Source organism: Colius striatus, chromosome 4 (assembly GCF_028858725.1).
Source record: "Colius striatus isolate bColStr4 chromosome 4, bColStr4.1.hap1, whole genome shotgun sequence".
Lineage (NCBI taxonomy): Eukaryota > Metazoa > Chordata > Aves > Coliiformes > Coliidae > Colius > Colius striatus.
This window is the reverse complement of record NC_084762.1, coordinates 74,616,543-74,643,470: the sequence shown is the minus strand read 5'-3', so window position 1 is coordinate 74,643,470 and position 26,928 is coordinate 74,616,543. Positions and strand designations below refer to the sequence as shown.

Sequence of the window (26,928 nt, the reverse complement as noted above, 5' to 3'; positions counted from 1 at the left end):
ATCATCTTGAAAACATCACAGCCCTTGAGCTTTTATTTACCTCTGTTAGCTGTCAAGGGTGGATTAAGATTATAGTATGCTACATCCACCAAAACTTTGGCTTTCATCCCCTGAAAAACTTGGATGGCTACGGATATGTGCTGGCCAAGTGCAGCTGATGAGTTCCAGACTCTTTTCCAGACCTCTCTTCTGAAATCCTTGGGCCACAGCACCACCAGATATGTCAGATGCATGTCCTTCCTCCCAACTCCTGTGCTGGACACAGGTGGAAGCCAGTAGTCAAGATCTGCAGTGCGTCCTTTGACTTGATGACTTCTCAGAGTCTGCTTTTGATTGTAATTTATCTCCTTCCTTCTCAGCTTATTGCCAGAACTCAGGTCTGTAGACAGGAATGCACACATATTTTCCAAGTGCCCATTTTGGTCTGTATTTTTGCCAGTTTGATTAGACTAGGGTTGTGAACAAACTATGTTTGGTACGGTGTGGATCCTCCCACGGGCCGAGGTAGTATTGACTGCAAGTAATTATTCACTGGTTTGCTGAAAATGCTGATCCAAATGAAGCTGGTCCATCTGGAGCGCAAGAAATTAGACTGAAAGGCTAAAAATCGTTGCACTTCCCTGGCTGAGGTTTGGTTCTGGGAGACGACTGCAGCAGTAGGTGAGGAAAGAATTCGTTCTGTGTGTCACTGTTCAAAGACGTGAAAAAAGGAATCAACCTGAAACCTGTACTGAGCAGAGCAATAGTGTTTTCTGCACAGGAGGTATTCTTCCGATGGAAGGCTGAACTGCACTGTATTTCAGCAGCTGTGCATGACGACACAATTATCTTTTTCTTCAGTTACAGAACTTACTGCTCTTTAAAACCCCAGGTTGATTAGCAGTGGCTCCTGCCACCTTCACACATCTGTCTCTGGAGCGCTTGTAGTTCTCATCTGTGCTCTGATCACAACTGGATCTCTTCGTGTCTGAAGCTACTCTAATTTTTGGGAGAGGAGAAGGCAGAGGCAGGAGCAGCTGGCACTCAACTTGCAGCAGCTGGAGCTCACCCTGCAAGGATGACTGTTAGCCAACCTGCTAGCTACTCTCATTGTAGGCAGCCATTTCCTTTGCTCTAGCAAAGCAGAGAAGATAATTTTGGTAGGGCTTCTTTGCCAGTGACTGTGTCTTGAGAATCTATCAGCTTGTAGAAGAAATTATTCGTTGTTATCTGTCTGTGGAGATAGTTTGGCTTTGTTTTTTCCCATGCTTCCCTTACACACTGTAACTCTCTTTAGTGATTAGGTTAATACAGGAGAAAAGGTTTTACCTGTACACACCTGTTTTTTCTTCTGGAAAACCAAGTATGCATGCTCACTCTGAAAGACTGGATGTGTGTGTAAAACAGACGCCCATACGTTCAGAATATTATATATTATTGTATGTAACTGATAGATTCATGGTTTTGTACCATGAAAAACAGACGCCCATACGTTCAGAATATTATATATTATTGTATGTAACTGATAGATTCATGGTTTTGTACACTGGAGTTTGGAGTGTTGCTTTCCCAGACCCATGTTGATTACCTGGTGACGTCAAGGGCCCCAGTGGAGACAAACACTTTTGCCAGAAAATCCATTCACTCTTGGAGGCGCCCCGTCTTGACACTCACTGCTGCCTGTTGTGTGGTTGTCAGTGTTTCATCTCCAAAAGGACCCAATTGATTCCACGATTTGGAGTGGCAGAAATTGAAGAGTCTAGCATTGTCAGACAAATGCTGTCCTGAGTATTGAAGTGCTACAGTTTACAGCTTTTAAAAAGCCATGAAAATATAATGTAAAGCCTTTTTGAACTCCTGTAACTTGCCCAGCTGAATGATGTCTTCTCCCTTCCCATTAACACCGGTAGCCCTAACAGTTGCAACAACAAACTACCTGGGAAATTATTTATGTCAGTTTAAGCTGCACCTGGTTGCAAGTGAAAGTAAATGAGTGCTGAGCTCTGTCACTTTAAGAATTTAAATAAAAATATTTCTCCTGCAGGGGAATAAACTACATAGGAATGATGAGATATCTTGTTTGAGTTCTTTCTGCCCATCTCGTTTGATGTATTTGCTGATGCATTCAGTGCTTGGACTTTCACATGCTTTCAGGGTTCGTGAGGCAAAATCTACAGCACAGAAAGATGTCAAGAAAAAATATTTTTCAATTTACCAAGGAGACATACATGTGCAGGGACACGCACACATAGCCTAGATTCAGCTGTGGCTGATTAAGTGGTTTTTGCATCTGATGTCAGATAAATGAGACTTTCTTAACTGTTTTCAGTTTCTTAATGTCAATGTTTTCTGTCATTTACTTCCTTTGAACGTTCGGAGCATCATTTGTTCATACAGATGAGTACTGCAGCTCCCTAATTCCCTTGAGTGACTTGACTGAGATCATTCTGAAAGATTTTTATTCTCTGGATTTAAAAAATCATTCTCTTTATATTTTAATTTCCATCCCAGCTGTCTGTGATCCTTAAAGAATATTTAATTCTCTTTGCTGGCTCTGTTTCTTGATTGAAATTTAAATAAAAACTCACCCATCGCATTCTTCCCTGAAAATTTATAAAAATAATGTTTTTCAGTGCAGAATAATTATGTGATTGCATCAGTTGGAGTCTGTTCTGTGCAGTTTAAGCCTGATGTCTACAGTGGTGGCTGAGAGGGAATAAATGGCTGCCCAGGCTGGCCCAGAGCGGGTAGGAGACTTCATCAGTGGCACTCATCACAAAACACACACACATGAAATTATTCACAGTGCCTTTCCATAGTCTGTTCACTGGTCTGTGGAGCATCAGATACGTTCCTCCTGGCAGACACGGTAAAAAAGTGGTTTCATTGCTCTTCTCATCTGCACTGTGTTGGGATCACTTAAACAGGGAATTGGCACTGTCATCTCATTATACGGCAAATCTCTTTGACACTTCACTTCTCTAAAAGAATATCTTCACTGAAAAGCACCAGTTACATTTACCAGTGGGATTAAAATGAGACAGAATAGTGAGGTTTTTAATCTTTTCTTTCTCTGAAAATGGAAAGGTGTTATTCTGCAGAAGTCTTGGTGACAGAAGAATTGCAATTTCTTTCCCCCATTCTTTCTTGCATATATCAAACAGGAGAAATATGATTGCTCCATCAACTAGTTGCTAGTTGCAGGAGCTCCTGTAACTAGCAACTAGATGATATTTAAAAACTACATGATATTTAATTCCTTGGAGGGCAACTCTTTCCCTTCTAAGGAACAAAAGGTGCAAATAGTCCTTGGGAGAGACAGACATTGCTGATGAGCTACTGAGCGCACAATGAGGTCTCTGAAGCTCATACAGGTCTGAGGTTCTTGGATCACAGAAGATACTTTGGCATCTGCGATTTAGTTCTCATCTTTGCTGAGAATTTTATGGTTAAAATGACATTGAATGAAAATGTACATTGTTTTCCACATGCTCTTCTATGAATTTCTGATCCACATTTCATCTTTATTATAACTTTATTTATTTATTAAGTACAATGTGATCTTAGTAGAAGCCATAATGCTGGGGTATGGACTGTATGTAGCAATAGGTGTTGCTAATCTGTGTGTCTTAGATACTGACAAAAATAAACATCAAAAGTAGCATTTCATTCTTCAGGGAAAACAGATCCTATTGTGTTGATGGAAGACTGCCTTAGATTTGTGAACAAAGTATTGACTCACTAGTGGGTTGACTCAGAAAATGTTTGGGTTTTTTACCCCTGAGTTAGGTGATGTGCTTGTTTGCAATGTCAGAATATTTGCAAACAAAATATAGATTATCCCTTTCTTAGGATGAAACTATTTGTACTATTTGAAATTTGTTGATGTTTTCCACACTGAAGAGTGTGGAAAGTGTAGACTAATTGGTGGTAATTGGCACATAGGCAGTTCTGACACCAAAGAAATGCAGAGAGGCACCAGAATTCATCAGGAAAAAAATACAAAGCCAAAGGAACAGATTTCAAATGCAGACCCTTCCCTACAAGAGCAGGCGAGACAGTGGTTCCCTACGTGCTCCAGTACCTGACAACTGCAACCTCTCTTTGCAGCAGCCAGCAAAGCGATTTACTTGTATGACCCATCGCTTTTAGTGAATGAAAAATAATGAACGGTTAACATTGAGAAAATATTTTTAGAAATAAAAGAGCTTGGTTGAAGTTAACTCCCTCCCATGAACTTGGGGAATTCTTTAATGTATTATTTAAGCACGTTGCTAGCGATTTGCCTTGACTAGCTCTGGCAGCAATCTGTCGGGGAAGACAGATGCCTTGTCTTTCTTATGAGAAAGTACCTCGAAATACCTGTTGGACTATTACTTACAGCAACTGTCTATTTTTCAGGCTTCCGTAAGAGGCTGAAGTTCAGGAAGAAGCATTTGATTAAGCAATGTAATTGATACACATGAATATAATTGCATACACTGTGACAAGCTTTTTTTCAGCCCTAGTGAGTTAAGCTCTGGCAGTATATTTGCTTGCAATCTATTTGCACGGTTTGCAAAGGGATGGGATTTTTTTTATTAAATGTACTCTGTGTTTATGTTTTCACATGCTGTTAAATTATTTACTGTGGAGCATACTAAGGGTTTGGTTATATAAGCAGTTGTACATGTGTATACATACACTCAAAGTGTGTAAAAACACTGCAACTGTAAATTAAAGGGTTATGAAAGGTGGGGGTGGTTTTAATTTTTTGCTGTAAATGGGTTTTAATCTTTTTGTGTCTGTGGTTTTTTTTCCCTGTTTTGTTTGGTTGTTTCACAGTTAAAGAATCTGAGTTTAGAAGAATTACAGATGCGACTAAAGGCTTTGGACCCTATGATGGAACGAGAAATTGAGGAGCTTCGTCAGAGGTACACTGCAAAGAGGCAACCTATCCTCGATGCAATGGATGCGAAGAAACGGAGGCAACAGAATTTCTGAGTGAATTTTACGTTCAGAGATGATTCTGTGAGTCAGTGCGGACACTGGCAGCTTTGTAAGCCTGAAGGAATTCCATTAGGAGAGTTTTCAAAAACCCAGTCTTTTGAATTTTCCTTCACAAGCAATGACAATTGGAGCAGTGAAAGAACATACATGCAGTGTTCTACAAAGGCAGCAAAACACATCACCTCTTGTTCATAGTTTCAAATATTTAATGTAATAGAAGTCTAATCTGTTACTTCCCAATCTTTTTCAGGTGTCTATTGGTAACTTGGTGTTGTGTGTTACGAGTTGTGTTTTGGAGCACCTGGAATGATTTCTTGATTGTGCAACACTACAGAGCCTTATGTTGCAATATATTTTCCTCCCACTTAGTAGGATATTTATTATGTAATCTTTGGTTATCATATTTATTTTATTCCTGTTTTCCTTTTTATTAGGAAGTATTAGGATAATATTGTGGAGAGCAGAGACAGATTAGATAAAATTAGTATTGTAGTATAACAAAAAGAAGCTCACCACAGTATTATCTTTTAAAACTCCGATTTCAGCAAGCATCCCAATTCAGGACAGCACTTGAACATGTATCCAACCCATTCATATCAGCAGGATTTAAGCATAAAATAAGTAATAGGCACATGTTTTTCTGCTCTCCTGAATCAGGGACTGTAGCTGTAGTTGAGCAATACAATTGTTAACGCTACAGAGCATTATTTTAGAGATTATTTCTGTCATTTTTACGCACACTGAATGAATGATCTCTTGTTAAACAACAAAACAAGTGCCTAATCAGTTTTGATTTTTCTGGTATTCAGGAGAAGCAATACTTGCAGTCACTCCTTCAGTGTAAATTTCCAATTGCTATTGCAATTCTGACCAGTATAAAACCTCTATTTTGCACCATAGTTTTATAATGAAGTAACAGCTACACTTTCTGGATGTGTTGTTTTTTGGTTCGTTTCATTTTTATCACTGTTTAGAGGGAAGAGGGGAGTTATTAGTGGTTTGGGTTGGGTTTGGTTTCACATTATAGATACAAAGGGATAGTAATTTAAAAGCCAAAGGAAATAAATTTCATACTTATGTATAATAAGTACTGAAAAGAAGCAACATTTTGTAATCGTCTGAGGGTTTTGTCCTGCAATCACTAAACAAATTCCTGTGGTCTTCTGTGGTGCATTTTGGGGAATCAGAAATGCAGGACCAAGCTCTTAATATCCTTTTACAGGTTCTTCTGTCCAGCTTATATTGTGGGATACCTAGTAGGTAGAATTTACAACATTGAAAGAAATATGTGATCCCTGTTCAGAACAATCTACTGTGTTCTCTACTGATATCTTTGCTATTGTTGCCTTCTGTGTAAATAGCTTCACTGTGACAGTCATACTCCTTTAAACAAGACAGCTGAAAGATCTTTCCATTCAACCTTCAACTGTTCAACCTTAATGGTGACTACTGTACGAGCATCTTCTGTTAAATATTTTCTGGAAGTTAGTAATCATCTCATTCCTCTTAACATTTATTGTCATCATATGCGGATCATGTAGATGCAACGACGCAGATTGTGGGAACGGTGCGTTCCGTCATAAAGCTTCTGCAAGAGGAAAACAAAAATTTTTGCAAGCTCAGCATACTACAGCCATGCTGGGACCAGTCCTAGAGTTGGAGCCATTGTTGTCCTTGCCATTCTGTATGTGTGTGTTTGTGCAGCCGCCATGCCCTGACAGGTAAACCCCAGAGTCAAATAAATTGTACTTGTGATTGTTCGAAAATCCTGACCCTCAACTCTCTTCATGTTTCTTAAAGTAATGGCCATCCCTTATGAAAATGAAAGAACACAGAAGATCCATAAAAGGTACTTCAGGCAAGATAAAATGCACTTGGTAGTCTTATGAAATTATGTAAAGTAAAAAATGGTGCAATCGTATCACTGTGTTGTTAGATTATAACCATAATGCATCAAAAACCAACATCCCCGACCTCCCCCATTGGCATGGCTCTTATTTATTTAAAACAGATTTCTAATTCTTGAACTACCTGTTCTCAACAACTCAAAGGTGTGCGTGTGTACATGTATTTCAGTAGGCATACACACATATGTATGCATATCTATGTATAAATCTCTAAGAAAAACACAAAACAGATGTAAACCATCAGGAGAGGAACCTAGCTTGCCTTTTCTTGGTGTGCCTTTTAAGGAGAGTGGCAATGTCCAGACACTCTTGCTTGCATCACTAGCAGCTTTCTTTTCCCTTACTGTCTTAAACTTTTCACACCAAAAATAAGACAATGATTTTGAATAATGTGGCTTTAGAGTGTAATAGATGATGTAATAAAAAGGCCACAATTTTCACACTTCCTTTATTCTGAAAAGTTAGTAAAGCAGGGCACTAAATATGAATTGCCTATCCAGAGGGACTCCAGTAAAAGGCCATTTTAGACTAGAGCTGTTGCAGTCTGACACATGAAAGGTATCACAAGACGAAGGACGTCCTTTCTGGACTCGTGAACTGTCTGCATAGAAATCCGTAAACTGAATAAATTTGGTGCACGTGCATGCACACAGGTATAGGTTATATATGCAGGGCACAAGTCTGAAAGCATGGAATAAAATAAAAATTTAAACAAGCTACTTTAAATGGCTGAAAAACAGTTTCTGATGTGCTGTAAACTGAGTAGATATAGGACCATTGCGACCAAAGAATACCTTCACCAATTAATATCAAATTAGTAAGTTGCCCTTCTGATCTGGTGCACGCTGCAGTCAGTGTAAGAGCTATCTTTGGCTTCAGAAGCCAGTGTATTGGGCACTTAATTTATGCAACAGTAACATATAGAAATAGGTTTTATATTGAGAGATGGATGCAACTTATTTCTTCTTTCTTCTGTTGATGTAAATGAATCAAATCATCCACGTTGATGACTACACATCTCTACTGGAGGATGAGCATCTCTGTAAAGGAAAGCTAATAGTACGATAAATAAGACGTTTTAAAAGCAAGCCTTGCAGGAAAACTGATAGAACTACTGACAAGTTAAGCTTCAGTAAGGTTTTAACCAAGCAATTTCTTGTTTGCTTCTGACTTTGTACGTTTAGGTTCATTAAGTAAAAAAAATGGAAAGATCATTACTTATTACTAAACATTTGTAATAAAAGCTAATTTTTCATGTATAATTCTTGTCTTCTTGTTCATTCTAACTGAAGCTAAGGGGTTTTTTTAACAGTAAAGTTGATCATCATTTCGACAGTCATCCTTCATACTTTTATTTCTTTTCTGTAATACTGTGACCCTGGCTGTGAGTGCAGAAAACCACATCTCTCAAAGTCAGCTCTGAAAAGAATTTTTCCAGCTAAAGACACTGCTGCAAGCTGTAGAATTCTGAGAGGAGCATCAGGCCAATCGAAGGATGGCCGTCCTCCATACCTTGAGGAAATCCATCTCACTGAAGTGTAAGGTTGCTAAAGACCTAATTCAGAGAGAGCTGAGCACCACCCCAACACGTTGGAAGTCTTCAGGAGACATCCTTCTCTTGGAAGTACTAGCAGACATGAGCAGCTTTAGGTGCTCCTTTGATTTCTTGGTGTAACGAGAACAGTTGCAGGTAATGGATAGGCTTAACTGGGAAAAGCAAAGACATGTCTCAATTTTTATTCCACAACCTATTTCTTTTCTGATTTTTAAAAAAATTATTCTCTAACAGTTTGTCCACAAAGACATTTCAGTAGAAGGGACACATGAACAAAACTCCTGAGGGAACCCTAGTATGTTTGAAGTGACAAAATCCCACTGCAAAGCTGAACTACTCTGGCAATTATTAGATATTACAATTATTTACTGTTTGTGTACAGTAAATAATAGTATGCCTGTATTTGCCCAAGTGTATTCTGGTGTGAGTGCAAAGTGGCTCAGGCTGCTTCTCTCTCTGTCCAGTGTGTTGAACTTCCAAATACAAACACAACTCATGATGAGTGAATAGTGCACAGATACATGAGATGGCCTCAGTCATGATTCGGCACTGGTGCTTCCAAGCAGTGTGTATGCTACGTGACTTCTTTAAGGCACTGTGTGTGCACACTGTCTAATCAATGTGCTATAGTGAGGGTTACATTTTCTTTTGGAGTGTATACCTGGTTATAAAACTAAATAAAAAGACCTTATGACATCAAGGTCTCTATTTCTCAGCATTCATAAATAGTAAGGGCTCCAGCTTACTGCCATGTCTCTCTCTGTACTTCCAAAGGTGATGATGTGTGTTCTGTAATGTCATACAGCTGGTGAGGAAACTGACTTTGGGATATTTCTATACCAGGCTGTGGTGCAGCGCTGTTGTGCCCACTACTGCCAATGAAAGCTTTGGAGAAGACAAGTCCCGGGCAGTGCATGGTGTTTCTCACCATTGCGTTGTGCCAGGTGAAGGAATGACTTCATTTTTTGGGGGGAAAGGTAAAATTGCACTTGTGATTCAGTGTGAAGTCATTAAGTTCCGCTTGGGGACTTGCCCTGTGAAGTCTGGTTTAAAACACTTTTTCACAGAATGTAGTTCTCCTCCATTGAGTGCATTTGTTACGGAAGGGACTACTATTTACATGATGTGTTCTCATGCTTTTGTTTTAATCTGTTAGGATTTTGAAAGAATACTTTAAAAATCCCCATATTTTGCTACTTCTCTTTACCCTGCTCAGGAAGGTGGAGGCGGGCATTACTTTCAACTACGTCCCCTGAGCCGAGTGTCCTTGAGACACTGTGCACAAATGCAAATGTCAACAACAGCTTTCATTCTCTTCCTCTACTCGGAGATCAGTGAAGTAAAGACTCGACTGTCCAGTTTTCCCTTCATTTGAAAATGAGAGATGTTCAGATTCTAACCAAAACTTTCTCTTTAGAGAATATTTGTTTGATGCAGTGAAGATCAGTGAAGTAAAGCCTCGACTGTCCTGTTTTCCCTTCATTTGAAAATGGGAGATGTTCAGGTTCTAACCAAAACTTTCTCTTTAGAGAATATTTGTTAGATGCAATGTGGTGTTTTGACCCTGGCTGAATGCCAGGTGCCCACCATGCTGCCCTATCACCCCACTCCTCAGCAAGCCAGGGAGGGGAGAAAATAAGATGGAAGCCTCATGGGTTGAGGTAAAAGCAGTTTAATAAAGAAATAGCAAAGCCACACATGCAAGAGGCAAAGCAAATAAAGCTGTTACTGTCTGCTTCCCATCAGCAGCGACGTCCAGCCACTTCTTGAGAAGCAGGGCTATGGTAGACGTAGTGGTTGCTTTGGAAGTCAAAAGCGAATCACAAATGCCTTCCCCTTCCTGCTCCTCTACTTGAGTTTATATTGCTGAGCTGATGTCATATGCTATAGAATATCTCCTTGGTCAGCCTGGGTCAGCTATACTGGCCATGGCCTCTCCCAGGATCCTGCCCACCCACAGCAACTGGTGAAGGTGGGGGAGGAATGCTGGAGGGACAGCCTTGATGCTGCACAAGCAGTAGCCACAACATTGATGTGCTATCAGTACACAGTTTTAGCTACCAACAGAAGCCACAGCACTACAAGAGCTTCTGTGGAAAATCACCACCACCACCTCAGACCCAGTACACCCAGACAGACTAGATATTAGATACTCTTTTCCATTGTTTGCTTCACAAATTCCTCAGAATAGATTCACATTCAACCTCACTAGACCTTAGAGAGTCATGTAGGTTAGAGAACAGATGTATTTATCACAGAAACAGGAAGAAAGCCCAGAGGCGTTGTGGAGTCTCCTCCCTTGGAGGTCTTCAAGACCCACTTGGACATGTTCCTATGCCACCTGATCTAGGTGACCCTGCTTCTGCAGGGGGTTGGACTAGATGATCTCTAAAGGTCCCTTCAACCCCTACCATTCTATTATTTGATGATTAAAAAAAAGTCTTTGTGGAGGAAAGAAAAAGCACATGGCACTTTACCTGGTGGGTCATTTATGAGGCTAAGTATGGATGTGACAGAAAAAATGTGCTGGCTAACAGGAGCAAATCAGGTGGTCATCTAAGTAACTTACTGTTTTACATCGCTGTTTCACATCTGATTTTCTTCCATTCATGTTCATTGTCTTTTATGTTGGTGCTTTATTTATTCAATTGCCACTTTTAAAGACAGAATTGTATAAAAGGAAATGTTCTGTAACAGTAAAAAAACCCAAACCATAAAACTGAAAAAAACCAAATCAAAGTCATCAAAGGGGGTGGTTCTTCTTTCTTTGCTCCTTGACTCCTTTCTGGGATCATGGAGAGTTTTGACTGCAGATGTTTGCCTGCATAGCAAGACTTTCCACACTCTGACCCTGGGCAGACACGGATGGAGGTGGTTTTATCAAGACGGCTGAATGAGACCATGCACCTATTCAGGATGTAGCATAAATGTTGTGCCCTGCTGGGAACCACTGTCCCTCTCTTCCTGCTCTCCCTCCCCTGCTTTAGTGAAGACACTGAGCTCCACAAAGTGTGAGGGAGCAACACGAAGCAGTGGGTACCATTTTGCCACCAAGATGGCGTGAACCTGGAAGCTGTTGGTCAGCATCAGGGTAATACCATGCTCAAACCAATGCCTGTGCTCTAGGAAGCCTTGCAGGAGCCTACCTCCTTATCTCAGGGACCAGGTCACGCTGTGGGGTCCAGTGGCTTCTGCTGCAGCTTTGCGATGGCCATAAGCCCTGACACAGGTGCAGGTGTGCCCACACCAAGGTATCTGAAAAGTACATTTCACCCTTGGAAAGGGAAAGTTCCTTCTATTTTTATACTGATGTACAAAAACCACACATTTACTGTCCCCTGGGAAATTTCTCAGTGCAGTGGAAGAGTCTGTGTAATGGTCTCAGTTAACAATTGCTCCATGCCCTAAACCAGGGCATTTCTTAGTCTAGCAGCACTATCTCTCTGCCTCCTACATTCTTACTGATTTGGCTTTGCTAGAGTTAATGGTGGCAACAGGAAGGTTTCATCTGCATCAGGCAAACAGACACAGTTCTTGGCAGGTGCTGGTACTTGTTCGATGCAAACAGGCCTTTCTAAAGGACAGAGGAAGCTTAGATGGGATAAACTGAGCAGTAAACAGGGAGTTCCCTGAAGCCAGCCTGCAGGAGAGAGCTGGAAGGAGTTAAACTAGCCTAATTCTGGGCTCAAATGCTGATTTTCTGTCTCTCATAATGGGGAAACGTTAATGGCATTTACTTGTGCACTGAAAACTTGTGAACCATCAACATTTTTTTCTTTAGGTATGACAATTTCAGAAGTCAGACCTGTAAATACACACAGCCACATGCTAATGTATTGATATTTTTCTCTGTCGGATTAATTAAACTGTACATTATTTACTGAAGACTTGGGACTCTTCTCCCTGTGGAGATTTCTTCTGAGGACAGATATTTTATATTACACTATCTCCTCCTAACCAACTCCCAGAGAGAAATAGCCCTCTAGTCCTGTTTCTCCCCTCAGAGACAAGTATTTGGAGCTGACCAGTATAATTTTTCTTTTGCTGTTGTCCTGGTGTCGTCTGATATAGAGTTAATTTTCTTCCTAGTAGCTGATGTGCACACACACACACACAAACACCCTCTGCCTGCCTCCTGTTCCTGCCTCCCACCATTCCCTTGGTGCCACTGAAAGCACAAATGCATGAGAAGATGTCCATGGCCCGCAGATGTTTATAACGATGCTTTTCCCCTCTTCAGAACTTTCTGCTCCTTCCCACTCCTCCTGGGCTTGCAAAGCTTGTGCGATTATTCTTAAGGAAAAACTCACAGCCAATACATCAAAGAGGGAGACAAAAAGCTTTTGATTTGATTTGACACTAAGCCTTTAGTGTGATGCATCAATTGATATTTCATTTTTATTACAGTACAATGAGTTATACAGGTTTAACAGCAAGAGGTGTCCTTTTGATCTCTCATCGCACATGAAAACAGGTGTCACAGCCCAGAGATTATGGAGGTCAGAGATTATTTGAAGAAGGATTAAGTAACATTACCATTTTTCTTAGCAACCATATCCAGAAGCATGAGATTCTTTTTACGATGAAGGCCTTATTTCAGTCTGTAGATACGTTGTATTTATTTGTCATATACCAATTTGCCCTGCTGAAACTGTGGAAGAAGACTAGAATTTTTCAAAGTGTTTTGTACTAAAAAATGCAGAAACAAGCTCTGTATTTATAAATACAATTAATAAAATAACTCTTAAAATCCAGGAAAAGTTTTGTTTTGTTTTTTCCTATTAGTTGATCTTTACAGAATAAAGACCTGAAGACCATACAGGAAATAATGGGGTGACCGTATTAACGTTCAGCACTGCACATATAATTGCTTAATACAAATCTGATTTACTTCCAAAAATGAACGGAAGTCTCTAAAGCAGTAAGTACTGGGTCGGTGTTTCAATAAATACAGCTTAAATATTGCTCTGACTCATTCCAAGAGTCATTGCCGTTCTGTTATTCTGATGGAAACTAAAACAACCAAAAGTGATTTGGTAGCCCACCAATTTATGTGCTAGAAAATGATGAAGGACTGTGATGGACGATGTACCTATTGTATTTTTTTCAGCAACCTCTCCTGCTGAGGAAGCACATCCACCACTGATTGCTCAGCTTTTATAGAAACATGTTAAGTTTTGGGCCTGTTTATATTCCACATGTAATGTGGGTGAAATTGATGGCAGTAGCATTGTATTAGATTAGCTAAGCCTTTTTCTCCTTGTTAGTGTAATTGTAACTCTTGTTCACATCCAGATATTTAAACACCCTCAAACCATGTAGTTATTGGGATAAATAAAGGATTGAGGATTTCTAGGATCATAGGAGCAGTGATACAGTAGTCCCATATCCCCACACTTAATGCAAATTTATTCCATGGGTGGGCATAAGTTTGAAGCCTTTTAAATGTAGTTAACATTGATTTATTCAGCCCATCAACTGACACAAATTTTGTACATCTCATAGCGCTTCTCTTCAGTTACTGCCTCCACAAAAAGCATGACAGGTCCCATCTTGCAGCTGAAGTAGGAGGCAGTCTTACTCGGAGAGTGTTTAATATTTTATTTTGCAGACAGATGCTGAAGTGTTTAGTTCAGCTCTTTGCTTTAGAACAAGGAACGATGATGCAGTCATATTTAAGAAGAGATTACTGCTGTGTTTCTGAGCCTTCTCCCAGCTTCTGTCCTGATCAATGGAAATGAGGCTGCCTCAGGCTGAGTGGGCCCTGTGCTGCCAACCCACGCAGCAGAAGCACTTTCCCAAGACACTGTGAGGCTGCCCACCTCATGTTTAGGGCCCCCTGTGGCTGACCTGAGTGAGGGGAAGGTATACCTAACACCCCTGGCTGTGCTTAACAATTTGGGAATCTAAATGTTGGGAATCTGGTCTCTGATGTTTGGTCTGGATGAAAGCATGCAAGGCATGGCTGTCCTGTGCTTTTTGCAAGGAAAGAAGCTGAACGTTCTTCTGGCTGCAGCTTTCCTTTCCAATTAGGTTTATTCTTTTCTGGATGGTATAGAATTAATGTTTTACTTAAAAATCCCAGAACCCAAGTAGACCAATCTTCATTCACCGTGTGGGTTTTGTCCTCACCTTCCCTAGCAGGATGAAGAGATATGTTTTACTTTTTTAATTGGATGGAAAACTGTCAGATCTCTTGCTTCAGGAAACATTAACTGTCAAAGCCTTTTTCTTCTATATTGTTGGTATGTCTAGACTGACCTTTCTCTGAATTTAAGGAGAGTTTCTTAAGAAACTCAAATGCACCTAGAAAGACCTGCCACGCCCTGTTCCCAGCATGGCTTCTATCTCCCAGCATGTTAAATGGTTTCAGAGCTTTGAGGCTCCTGCCAAATGTGAGGAAGCACATTTGTACTTTTGTGCACTGGTGGATGGGCCAGTGCTGTGTAACAGCTCGCATGAGGAGGTGTCCTTTGTGTTCTCCAGCACAAACCTGGTAGCACTGGTGAGAGCTCCAGTATGGTTCCAGTTTGCTGTGCTTGGGGAACAGGTCAAAGGGTAACAGGCACAGCTGGAACACAGGAATTTCCACTTGAGGAGAAACTTCTTTCCTGTGAGGATGAGGGAGCCCTGGCACAGTCTGCCCAGGGAGGATGTGGAGTCTCCTTCTCTGGAGGTTTCCAGACCCGCCTGAATACTTTCCTGTGTGACCTGATCTAGGCGGACCTGTTTTAGCAGGGGATGAACGCTCTCTAGTGATGCCTTCCACCCCCTGCCATTCTGTGGCTGTGTGTAAGACAAAAGCCAGTCATGGGGCTGCCCTCACTAACAGAAGTATGAGGCAGGTTGGTGCGTTTTTGCCACCAAAAGAGTAAGCAAAGTTTACCCTGAGTTTCTAAAACATTTCCAGTACCATGCAAAAAACAACTATCAAATCTGGTAGCTCACCTGCCAGACTGAATATGAACAGATCTGCAAAGGAGCTGCACCCTAACTTTGGCCAGGTGAGAAGTCCCTGCTGTGGGGGCTGCCTTGCCTCTCCACTGACCGTGTAAGAGAGGGGGAGATGTGTAATAGGGAGCTGGTGAGAGATAACCCACTCTTCCTGCAGGTGCCTGCAAGCAGCACCAGCCTCCTTCCAGAGACACTTTAAAGTGTCTCCTTTAGAGCTACTCCCACAGGTAATACCAAGAGACACTTCACCAGAGAAAAATACATCCAGGACTCCCTCCTTTGTGTTTTCAGGGTAGGGATCAAATGTTAAAACAAGATCATACTGATAGCAGGAGTAGGAAGAAAGAAAGGACACAGACTATGGACTTGCCCAAAAGTAAGCATTTTTGATGGGTTATGTTTCACTGTACTTGTTAAAGCTAACATACAGAAGTGCTAGCTCATGATCCAGAGTGCCTAGGCACTGGTACGATAGAAATAAAATAGAATTTACTTGGTAATTAAACAAATGGTCATTAAAGGGACTATGCTGGGCTCTCAGTGTCCAGAACATTTCCTAGAACTGGACAGAACATGGATTTTAAAAATAGCATTGTAATATAAGAGGACAATTTCCAGTGAAAGTTGGTAGGATTGGCATTCCTAAGGCAGGGCCTCTAGCCATTCCTTTTGCCATTACCATCCCACCATGTGTCCCGTTCCTTATATGTCACAGGGGCTGCAGGCATAGCCACATCAGGCTACGGCAAACAGACAGAGAAGGTGCAAGAGGTACAGGACCTAAGATGGGCACAGCAGTGGCTGCTGGTCAGCAAACTGTGATGTCTGGGTACCACTAATCTTCCAAATGTGATAAAGTTTTTTTTGAAGGCCAACACTGCAATCAGTGTAATAGTCTGCTCAGAACTACACAGACTTGTGCGCCACACAGAGCACTTGCACATGTGGTGCCGACAAGCAGATGTCAGAACGTGTGTCTGAAAGTGGGCAGCTCTCTTAGGACACTTTAGAGATACCAAAGAATTTGTCAGATTTTATGCAATACCCGAAAAACTTAGCCTTGTTTGTTCCTGAACAGGGATCAGTGGGAAGCCAAACCCCATTGGTACCCTGAAAGAAGAAAGACTGGGAGGTGCTGTTTCTCTGGCACTTCTGTGAAGCTGTGGTGTTGGATTTGTGCCCTTGCCTCCTATAGCCAGACACATGCATTTATCCAAGTGAGGACTTCTGTGATTTAGGGTTGTGTATAAAGGGTGAGGTGATGTCAGGCAAACAAATTTCTGTGGCATGGAGGTCAGTTTGAGGCTCAGCATCTGAGATGATTCTCCATCCTCCGTACTAGCAGGAGAAATAAACACCAGAGCCAGACCTTTGCCAGCAGTGTCACGCTATCTTGGGAAGCACTTTCTAGAGTGTTTGCAGGTTGTCTCCGCAATGGAGACATATATGTTGAAAAGTGAAGAGATCCACGGTCCTTAATGAGGGTGATGTTTCTTAACTTCAGCAATTGCTCTGAAGGCACAGACATTGCAGCTGTCTTCTGAATAAACTAGGCAGAGAGCTGTTGTTTTGAGTAACATATTGCCCATTGTTGCATTGTTAACCCAGTAAATTGTTCTCAGGTATGAAGTCCCATTTTGTTTTTCTTTTTGACTCTGGTTTGTTTTGGGCTTTTTTTAAGGAAAAAGACAGAATCAGTAAAAGATGTTTCAGAAACTGGATGACAATACTTTTCTAGCCCTGCCTAAACAGTGGGCAGCTTGAAAATAACTTATAGGAGATCAAATTAATTTCTGGTCTAACTGTAATGGGAAGCTGGGTGCATAAATTGGAAAGAAATAAACAAAGCAAACATGATGAGAATAGTTTTGGCCCAACATCTCACCAAGGGGTTAGAGTGGTGGCTGTGGGCTGATGTTGTTTGAAAGTACCATCAAAGGTAGATAAAAGTCAGAAGTATGGTGAGAGGAAATGGGTAAGTAGCACAGCAAGAGCAGTTACTCCAGGGGCTTTCTGATGCTTATATGTGTGCAGCTGGGGTCGCTAAGGATGGGAGTTGTTTTGGAAGAGAGGAAAGGTCATGTCAAGTTAATTTAGTGCCTATGAGTGCTATTGGTATGTTGCTTAGTGCCTAATCTGTGAGGTAGAGAACAAGCAGCTTGAATTGTTTGCTCAACTGAAAAATGTGGGTTCCCCACCACAAATATTGATTGAGAGCATTTCTACAAATAGAAACCTAGCCTGATGTATATTTTTAAAAGAACCCTCTCTTCACAATGAGATCCAGCCTTCTATTTGATTATAACATACACACAGAATACCCTGAAAGTTAATTCAGTTCTTAATCCCTGCTGAAATACATTTTTATGCATTTAATTTCCATTTTGTGGCACAAAGTTGAGTTCTGGAGTGTTTTGTACACAACTGAGACAAGAAACGCAGTACAAAGAGCACCAGATACAGTAGATCCCTGCAGTCTCATAAAGTTCTGTACAAAAAGGTACAAATACTGGAGGTGTTAAAGTTGGAAAATTAAATGCCAAGTTCTTTGAGTTTGCAACATGAAGTAGCTTATACTGTATGTAATGTAAGGAAAAAAACAGTCTACTTTCAAAATGGATAAAGCAGTCTGCAGGGAAAGAGAGAATTAGCAACTGATGAAAGTAAGTGAATAATAAACCAGGCAATAATACAAAATCTGAACATACATAAGAAGCTTAATCATAATCTATATATAGATTTTATATCTCAGGAAAATAACGTAGCATATTGCTTCTCAAGGACATCTCTGACTCTCATAACAGCCTAGATTTGTACTAGAAATCAAGATTCTCTAACAGGTTATTCCTGGCAATAAAGTAAGTTGCCTCATTTGAGATATGACCATAATCCTTATCTAAGCAATCCAAGACTCTCAGCTGAAAGAGAGCAGGAGCAGTGTTTTCACGGGTGCCAGGCCAGTGGCCCTCGCAAGGCAGGAGGAGCACATGCCAAGTGCAATGTTCTTCATTAAACTGCACCTCCACAGTAAGGAGTCCACACCAATTCTAAGTTTCGAATGCTGGAGAAAGCAGACAGTTAGTCCCCTCATCCTTCACTTCCGACTCGCTGGTTTATCAAGGTGAAGATGCCCTGCTCTGAAGAAGAGTGACTGAAGAAGTCTGGATAAAGTACACCACCACTTCTCATTGAGGCTTTGGAGAGATTGAGTTTTTTCCTGTAGCTTTTGTTTAGTGAGAGATGAGCATTCTCAGCACTTTCTGGATGGGGCCCTAGTACAGAGGTTACTTCATAAAATGGCATGAAGGGTGTGCCTCATTCCCCCTTACCTGGGGGAGCTAAGACAACAACATAACAACAGTTGTTACCCTCCTCAATGAAAAATTCTGCTAGTCATAATCAGATGTTAAAACTGCTGTGCAAAGTGATACAAGACTGTACAACGCCAGCTCAAACATTTAATCTAAGCAGAAGCAATGCAGAAGAAAGGCCACATCCCCTAGGAGGGTCAGGGGAACACGACTTGCAGAAAGAAAACTACAGAGAAGCTTGGCAAGTATAACCCCGTGAAAATAAGCATGTAAGAGCATATGGTTGCTATCTATAAATACACTATGCATGCAAACACTAAGAGGAAAATGAAATATTTAAGCTAAAGAGCAGTGGTGGCATGAGAAAAAAAACAAACCACACCAATCCCAAATTTATATGAAACAGCCATTAATAACATTATGCTAAAAGTTGCACAAGCCTTGGAGAGCAGCACAGCTTTGGAATGTTCTTCTGGAGGAGGGGGGAGCAAAAATCTGACTACTTTTGACAGAGAGTTAGTTAAGTTTGTGAGGGAATTCCTGTGTACTGTGTAAAATCATTGTCATGATAATAAGAACATATTAAATTTCAGTACTTTTTTATTTAGTGTCTTTGATCCAAAGCACTTATATAAAAAAGCAATAACGAAAATTCCTTTCAACCAGTACAATAAAAGTCATAATTCCTTGGGGTATTTCATTTTCTTTAGTAAAACGCTATTTGGACACGTTCCACTCGATATTTGAAGAAATGACAGAGCATCAGCCCTACGAATAATAATAAATCCTCAACGTAAGATAAGCCATAGGTTATTGAAATGATGTGTTGCAAAGTTTGGATCCAACCTTCACAATACTAAACTAGCAACAGCTGAGGGTATTTGTGACTCTTTGGCAAGTTTACAGGTCTCTTCAAATAACTGCCCTCAAAGTCATTGGTTTTCAGCTCTGGGAATCTACTGCTTGTGAAACTGAGATCAAACCACTGCTTGGAGCTGGCCAACAGACCTGGTGAGGACGTGTAGTGGGAGAGTTTGCCACCCTTGCAGCATGTGGCCTGCCCATGTATTGCACACGCTCATCTCTTCCTTCCATTTTTTCTTTCATGGTATTTCAGTGCAACAGGCAACCAAGTGCTGTGCCATGTTTTGAATGGGTTCTAGTAGGTGTTTGATAGTTTACACACATGCAATATGAATGAGGGACAAGACTAATGAACTTATGCCTGTGACCCAGCAGAGAAACCAGAAGCGAAAACCTTAGGAAAAAAGTGTCAAGTTTGGACACCCAAATTCAGATTATCTAGGTCTACCTTCAGGGCCCTGGATATGGCTCACCTGACTTTCAGGAACAGCAAGCAATGTCTTACCTATCACTTTACAACTTGTGCTGGCTATGTTGACATCTCTGAGAGTTTTATTTGCTAAGGACCCGTTTCCCTCACACATCATGGCCTAAATCAACTGCTACTTGTTGTGAGGGGAGGATATTCAAAAGAAATGGTGCAGGGGTTATTTCACACTGTGTATTCTGTGATAGATCACTGGGCAAACAGGAATCTGATCCCGAGTGCTCAGCTTTATGGTTTTAATTGGAGCCGATGAGCAACAACATCAAAAGACCCAGATCAGGCAGCAGCCTCTAACAGCCTAAAGAAGGGAAGTACCCATTCCTAGCATATTTGCTTTATTCTTACCAGTTGGGCCTCTCCTTGTTGTGGTATACAAACACGGGCTTCCAAACACGACAATTTTAGGTTTAGTATTTTAATTTCTCTTCCAATTACTTTGAATTTTCTTTCTGAACCTCTCTAGTCTTCACAAATAAAACCTCAATAAATAAATAGATGGAACATGATATGTAATATATGGGATGGAAGAGCAGCAGAATCTGAGCCAGTAGTTCATTTTATAGCAGAGATCCCTAGAAGTATGAAGAGAGGGAGAAGCAGCGGCTTCCACCTGTTGGCTACAAGTGTTTGATCTCTGTACAACTGCGTACAGAAAGCGATTGAGCACTCAAAAAAAAAACCCATTAGGCAGATTCATGATTACTCTTGAAAACTCAGATGATTTGCTCTCTCACATCTTTTTTTCTTTGTTTTTTTAAAAAGTACAGGCTAGCCCTTGAGAAGATTTAAATTGACTATGTCACAGAAGCAGATAGGAGGGTCCACCCACGGTGAGTGCAGTATTAAGTTATCAGTTCCTTTCTATGGCCCTAATACTCTTCCTTAGCTGTAAGCCGTGAGTTCCTTTCTGAGGGAAAATGTGACTTATGGGTTGGGTTTTTTCCTTTAGAGTTTCCTTGGCAGAAAGCTTAATGGAATTGTCTGCCATCAACACCTGCTTTCAAGCTTTCCTGATAAAATTAGATTTTATATCTCAGCATCACATATGGCATCTTTATAATTAGTCTTTTTGCAGTATATGAATGTCAGTTCCTAAAATGCTGCTTGTACAGTTCATGTGGGAATATTTCACTTCATTAAACAAATCCAAGGATTTCATTGGAGCTTCTAATTGTTGATAACCCACGTTTTTCTGTGTCTGATCTCAGAATCGTTTTGACAGACTGAAATGCAGCGTTATCTTCAGCTTCACTGGAACCAGGCTGTGTGCAGATCACTTCTGGAAACGGGAACCTGAGAGGTCTTTATGGGCCCCCATACCTAGAGTCACTTGTGGAAATGCAGTCTTTGAATATGTGGCTACCTGAAAAGGAGGGGTGGGCTTCTTCAGAGGGCTCAGTATTGACTTGATCTTGGAAGCAGAGGTAGCTCTATGCTTAGGAGCTTCTGAAAAACATTACTATACATAACATTTTGGAACAAGGACACTCCATAACACACGTGCTCAAGAGTCAACAAACTTCCATTGAAAAGTGAAGCTTGAGATGTATTTTCAGACTTGTGATGATCAGAATTACAGGTCAGAAAGATGGGGAAGAGTGTTCCTGTGTCAGTAATTCACAGGTGATTGTTTTAAACGGCTGTAAAACACATGGGAAGTCCTACACTGGTACAGATGCCAGTGTAGGTGATAGGTGATTTTCTTCATTACTCGTGTCACAACTGACAAGATTTATTCCACTTGGGTATGTTCATTTCTCTGCTCAGATGCGGGAAAGCACGAAGCAACAGATCATCACTATTCTGGCTAGCACTAATGTCATGGAAGTGGTCACATTGGCATTTAGTACCTATGCAACAGGATGGAAATGTGCAAACTGTCAGCTTGTAGTAGAAATGTCTTTAGTTTCTTAAGTGCAAAGATAGTGCAGTGTTAGCAACACTATCCTCTAGGAAAAAAAGGAGACAAATAGGAAAACATTTATAAACACGGCTCTTGATAGCTCTCATGCAAACTGCTGTCAAACCTGTATGCTAATGCAGTGAATCATTCAGGCTCAGCTCGCTGGGGGTACTCCTGCTCATGTTGGTAAGGCTGGCCATCAGGGATTTAACTTTATAAGCATAGTAGTCCCTCAGGTTGACTGATGGAACTTCTTTCATGCCATCACCAAAATCACAGCTTCTCATGGCACTCTCTAACTGCTTCTGACGCCTATAGAAGTGGGAAAATTTGTTGAAGATGAGTGTAATGGGAAGCACTACCACTAGGATACCGGCTAGGATGCATGCAGAGGCCGTCAACTTGCCAGCAGTGCTCCCCGGCACAACATCCCCGTAGCCAACTGTGGTCATGCTAACGGTAGCCCACCACCAGCAAGCAGGGATGGTGGCTAAACCCTCGTTGTCTTCTTTCTCAATGGTGTAGGCTACTACTGAGAAAATGGAGATGCCAACGGAGAGGTAAAGTAAAAGAAGCCCCACCTCTCTGTAGCTATACTTCAGAGTGGCTCCTAGAGAGCGGAGGCCTGTGGAGTGTCTAGCGAGCTTTAAAATGCGGAAGATCCTCATGAGTCTCAGGACCTGTGCGACCCTGCCTAAATTTGCTAAAGTCGGACTACTTTCCACCACCAAGTTGACAATTAAGGTAATATAAAATGGGAGGATAGACATCAGGTCAATCAAATTCAGGGCATGCTTGAAAAACTTTAAAAAGTCAGGAGCTACTGCAAATCTTGCCACCAGTTCAAAAGTGAACCATGCAATACCAAAATGTTCCACGATTTCAAAGCGCGGGTCCTCCTCGGGGTTCCCGTTGCTGTCAACAATCTGAAAGTCTGGAAGGCTGTTGAGGCACATGGTCACAATGGAGCCCAGCACCACCACTATTGAAAGGACACTGAAGATTCGGCTTAAGACTGAGTACCCAGGATTATCCAAAGCGAGCCAGAGCTGCCTCCTGATGTTTCCAAAGGGTTGTTTGTCAAATTTAGAGGCATCGTTGTAGAATGCCAAAATCTCATCAAAAGAAGATGTGGTACTTTCCTGGTCACTTTGTTCCTCCCATTTCTCTTGGTCTGGCTCCATTTTCCTCCCATGGTAGCTGTAACTGCAGCAGGAGTCTATAAAGAATTCATTGATTCCCCAGTATTCAATCTCCTGGCTGAAAGAAAACACGCAGAGTTCACCCATCACATGGAGCTTGCCAGTGTTATAAAAATGTAGCACGTAAGGAAAGAGCTCAGGGTTCCTGTCAAAATAGAATTCATTCTTGGTGTCATCATAGTCGTCACAAAGCTCCAGTATCGACTCCTTTGAGTTGCAGCTCAGCAGTTTGCCCAGCCTGGTCTCAGGGAACCTTAATAACGTGTTGGATCTCATCTTTTTCTTAAAGCCTCCAACATTGATGCTGATCTCATCATCTTCAAAATTCGCTTCAGACAAAGCCTTCAGGCTCTGCCCTGTCATAGTGAGCTCCTTCCAGAGGTGTAAAGAGAATGAAAACCTAGGATGCAATTGCACAGAAAATTGGCAGACTGAGCATGTTCACCTATTGATGATTGCTCCTTCCTTCCTTCTCTTTCTTCCTTTCTTTCTTTCTTTCTTTCTTTCTTTCTTTCTTTCTTTCTTTCTTTCTTTCTTTCTTTCTTTCTTTCTTTCTTTCTTTCTTTCTTTCTTTCTTTTTCTTTCTTTCTTTTTCTTTCTCTCTTTCTCTCTTTCTCTCTCTCTTTCTTTCTCCCTTCCTCTGTGTTTCCTTCTTATCCGTTACTTTCCCTCTTTTTTTTTTTTCTCATTTCCCCCTTTCTTTCGCCCCTTTTCCCCGTTTAACTCCTCTTCCCCTTTTCCCCTTTCTCACACCGAAGACAATGAGGGCGGCTCCTTTGTTCCCGCTGCAGTACCTTTCTGTCTCCCTCCCCGTATCTTTCACCTGGGCTGCGGCAGCCGCCCCTACGAACACCCCCATCACTCACGGCCTTTGTGCCATCGGGGCCGCACGGACCTTTCCCTCCCTCCCTCTCGCCGCGCCCTGGCCCCGCCAGAAGAGGCCCCCCCGGCAGCCGCCACCCGGGGCCCCGCTCCCCCCGCGCCCCCCGCCCAGCCGCGCCCCAGGGGCCGGAGCCCCGCGCCGCCGCCCCCCCGCTCGAGGCCCCGCTCTGCCCCGAGGGCACTGCCGCCCCCGCAACCCCTAGGCCCCCGCCGCGGGGGAGCCGCTGCTCCCCGCCCCGCGCCTCGCCGCGCCCCGCCGCCCTCGCCCTACCTGCTCCCTCAGCGGCCGCGGCGCCCCGCCGGCGCGCCCTGCTGCCCCTTGCCCCAGCTCGCCATCGCCGCCGCCCGCGGGGGGCCGCCACGGCTCGGCCGGCTGCCGCTGCCGGTGGCGGTGCCGGTGGCGGTGCCGGTGGCGGTGCCGGTGGCGGTGCCGGTGGCGGTGCCGGTGGCGGTGCCGGTGGCGGTTCGTGGCGCGGGCGGCGCGGAGGGCGGCCCCGCCGGCCGCGCGGTGCTGAACGGACAGCGGCCGCGCGCCGCCCTGCTCAGCGGCGGGAGGCGGCGGCACGCGCGCTCGTCATGGCGACGACCCCCGCGGCTGCCGCCCGCCCCCGCCACTCCCGCCTTCCCCCCGAGCCGACCCCGCCGGGCGGTGGGGGGGCGGCCGACGCGGGATGGCGGCCGCGGAGCCGAGCGGCGGGGCGGCGCGGCAGGCGGGCGCGGGCCGGCCGGCTGGAGGGCGGCGGGTGCGCGCCGCCCGGCTGAGGAGGGTCGGCCTGGCCCGGCCGAGCCGGAGTGCCGGCGGCGCCTCTGCGCGCTCGCTCGAGCTCCTGCCCCCGCGCACCGGCGCCGCAAACTCCCGCCGCGCTCCCGCCTCACGCTGGCCCTGGGAGGCACAGCTTCCCCGGGGGGACGCCCGCCCGCGCTGGCATTGAGCACTCGCGGACTCTCTCCCGCAGACAAGCCCCCACCCCTGCCCCCTCACCCTGCCGGCGGGGTGAGTCCGCGCAGGGCCTGGGGGAGGGGGCGCCGCTGCCCCCCACCCGCCCACGGCACGGACGGGTCCTGCGGCGGCCCCCCGAGCCGCACCCCGCGGCTTCGCCGGGACGGCGAAGGCGAGAGGTGTGGGCAGTCGGCAGAGCGAACGCGGGGCTGCGTGTCGGGGCTGCCCGCCGCCCCCTCAGCGGCCGGCTGGGAACACCCGGCCTCCGCAAGCAACCCCGCCCGGCGACTGCGGGACGAAAAATCCTCAACATCTACACCTCGGGCGAAGGGGCCGGAGCCCCTCACTGCTGCTGTTGGCGGGGCAGAGTTTTAGTGCTGGAATAATGTCTAATTACACGGTCACCGATGGCAGGATCTCTGTCCGCGCAGGAAGCAGCTGTGAAGGAATTTTTCTCCCTTTGCTGAGCCCGACGGGAGGCCGAGATTCCCCAGGCGAAGCCCGGTCCTGGCAGCTTTGGGAAGCGGTGGCAGCCCCTGCGAGCAGGAGCCAGTTGTGCACCTGACCCACCCTGGGCAGGCAGCGCCCGCTGTGCAGAGCTCAGATGCTCTGGGACAGAAGCTTTGCACGGGGCTAACCTCCATAGGCTACTGACAGCTGCCCCATGACCATCTCTCAGTCATGATCCCACATGTCCAGAGTCCAGCTCCTGCAAATGGATTGCTGTGAATGCTTTGCAGGATTAGAGGGTGCAGGAGGACGAGGTTCCTTGCTTGCTTTCATAGAATCATAGAATGATTGGGGTTGGAAGAGACCTTTAGAGATCATCTAGTCCAACCCTCCTGCAGAAGCAGGTCAACCTAGATCAGGTCGCATAGGAACATGTCCAGGTGGGTCATGAAGACCTCCAAGGAAGGAGCCTCCACATCATCCCTGGGCAGCCTGTTCCACTGCTCCATCACCCTCACAGTAAAATAGGTTTTTCTTATGTTTAAATGGAAACTGTTGTGTTCCAGCTTCATTCCATTACCCCTTGTCGTGTTGCTAACTACTATAGAAAAAAGGGATGTCCCAACCCCTTTCCTCAGCCCTGGCAGAGCCCTGACCACTCCAGCCTTCATCCATCCCTCAAACCCTTGGAGCCCCCTCCAAGAGAGGTTGTACATCCCAGCTCCAGCAGCAAGGGCCCACTTTACAAGGAACTCCCCAGTATTAGAGAACAGCCCTATAAGAGCCTGGGGAACAATGTGCAGATAACAGAGTGGGGCAAGGAAGTCCTGGTGTATGTCAGCAGCTGGGTCTCCAGCTGCTTAGCTTTCTTACCTGAGGTGTTTGTGATCACCCCACCACACCTCACCAATGTGTCTGGAGCTCCCAGACCTCTGGGAACACTCCCAGATATCTATATAGATGCATAGCACCCTCAGCCCCACAGAAATCCTTTAGAAGATTCATGCTTCAGGGATGCTGTCGATGCTGCCTCCACTCACCTTTCTTGGGTGATGTTTGCTCTTGCTTTGTTTTTTTGCTGTAAGTGCCTCTCTCCTCCTTTTCCCTCTATGATCATCAGGCTGCCCTCCTGGCCAGGAAAGGGGCTGCTGCTGCTCAGTTCAGTTCTCCTAGCTCTTCCCACAGGGACACACAGCAGACAGATACTGCACACAGCAGGGAAGAGTCTTGGCAAATGCAGTAGTAACCTGCATGTTTCCCTCTAACCGTGGCTTTTGACCTCCAGAGAGGCAGCTCTCCTGCTTCCTGGTGGCAGCAGAGTTTTTGGGTTATTTTGTGAAAGCCTCCACCTCCCGGGACTCTGCTGGTGAACCACTCACTGGGGAGTTCTAATTATACTGACTTTTAATGCCTGGGGTGAGGGATGGCAGGACACAGGACTGGGAACCACCATGTCCAAGATTCTGAGTCGGTTGCTCACCCGCATGTTCTCCAGGGCTTGTGTA

General features: G+C 43.9%; 3 protein-coding genes across 3 annotated transcripts in view; 2 read left to right on the top strand and 1 right to left on the bottom strand.

Annotated features, from left to right (window-relative positions):
• Positions 1–8,114, top strand: part of STK3 (serine/threonine kinase 3) — a 136,574-nt gene extending 128,460 nt beyond the window's left edge. Inside the window, exon 11 of the mRNA XM_061995028.1 lies at positions 4,804–8,114. Within this exon, the coding sequence (XP_061851012.1) occupies positions 4,804–4,962 (159 nt within the window). The 3' untranslated portion in view covers positions 4,963–8,114. The remainder of the gene's footprint in view (positions 1–4,803) is intronic.
• Positions 8,115–22,080: 13,966 nt separating this feature from the next.
• KCNS2 (potassium voltage-gated channel modifier subfamily S member 2) lies at positions 22,081–23,529 on the bottom strand. Its single transcript, XM_010204685.2, has one exon. The coding sequence runs from the start codon at positions 23,512–23,514 to the stop codon at positions 22,081–22,083; it is 1,434 nt and encodes a 477-aa protein (XP_010202987.1). The 5' UTR covers positions 23,515–23,529.
• A 383-nt stretch (positions 23,530–23,912) lies between these two features.
• On the top strand, positions 23,913–25,348 carry LOC133625377 (basic proline-rich protein-like). Its single transcript, XM_061995891.1, has 2 exons — positions 23,913–23,941; positions 23,989–25,348. Exons 1-2 carry the CDS (start codon positions 23,913–23,915, stop codon positions 25,346–25,348), a joined length of 1,389 nt encoding a protein of 462 aa, XP_061851875.1.
• The last annotated feature ends 1,580 nt before the right edge of the window (positions 25,349–26,928 follow it).

Coding starts and splice junctions, on each gene's coding strand:
- KCNS2 (XM_010204685.2), bottom strand. CDS start 23,514: ATGACAGGGCAGAGCCTGAAGGCTTTGTCTGAAGCGAATTTTGAAGAT.
- LOC133625377 (XM_061995891.1), top strand. CDS start 23,913: ATGAGGGCGGCTCCTTTGTTCCCGCTGCA. Junction 23,942..23,988: donor GCTCCTTTGTTCCCGCTGCA/GTACCTTTCTGT, acceptor GGGCTGCGGCAG/CCGCCCCTACGAACACCCCC.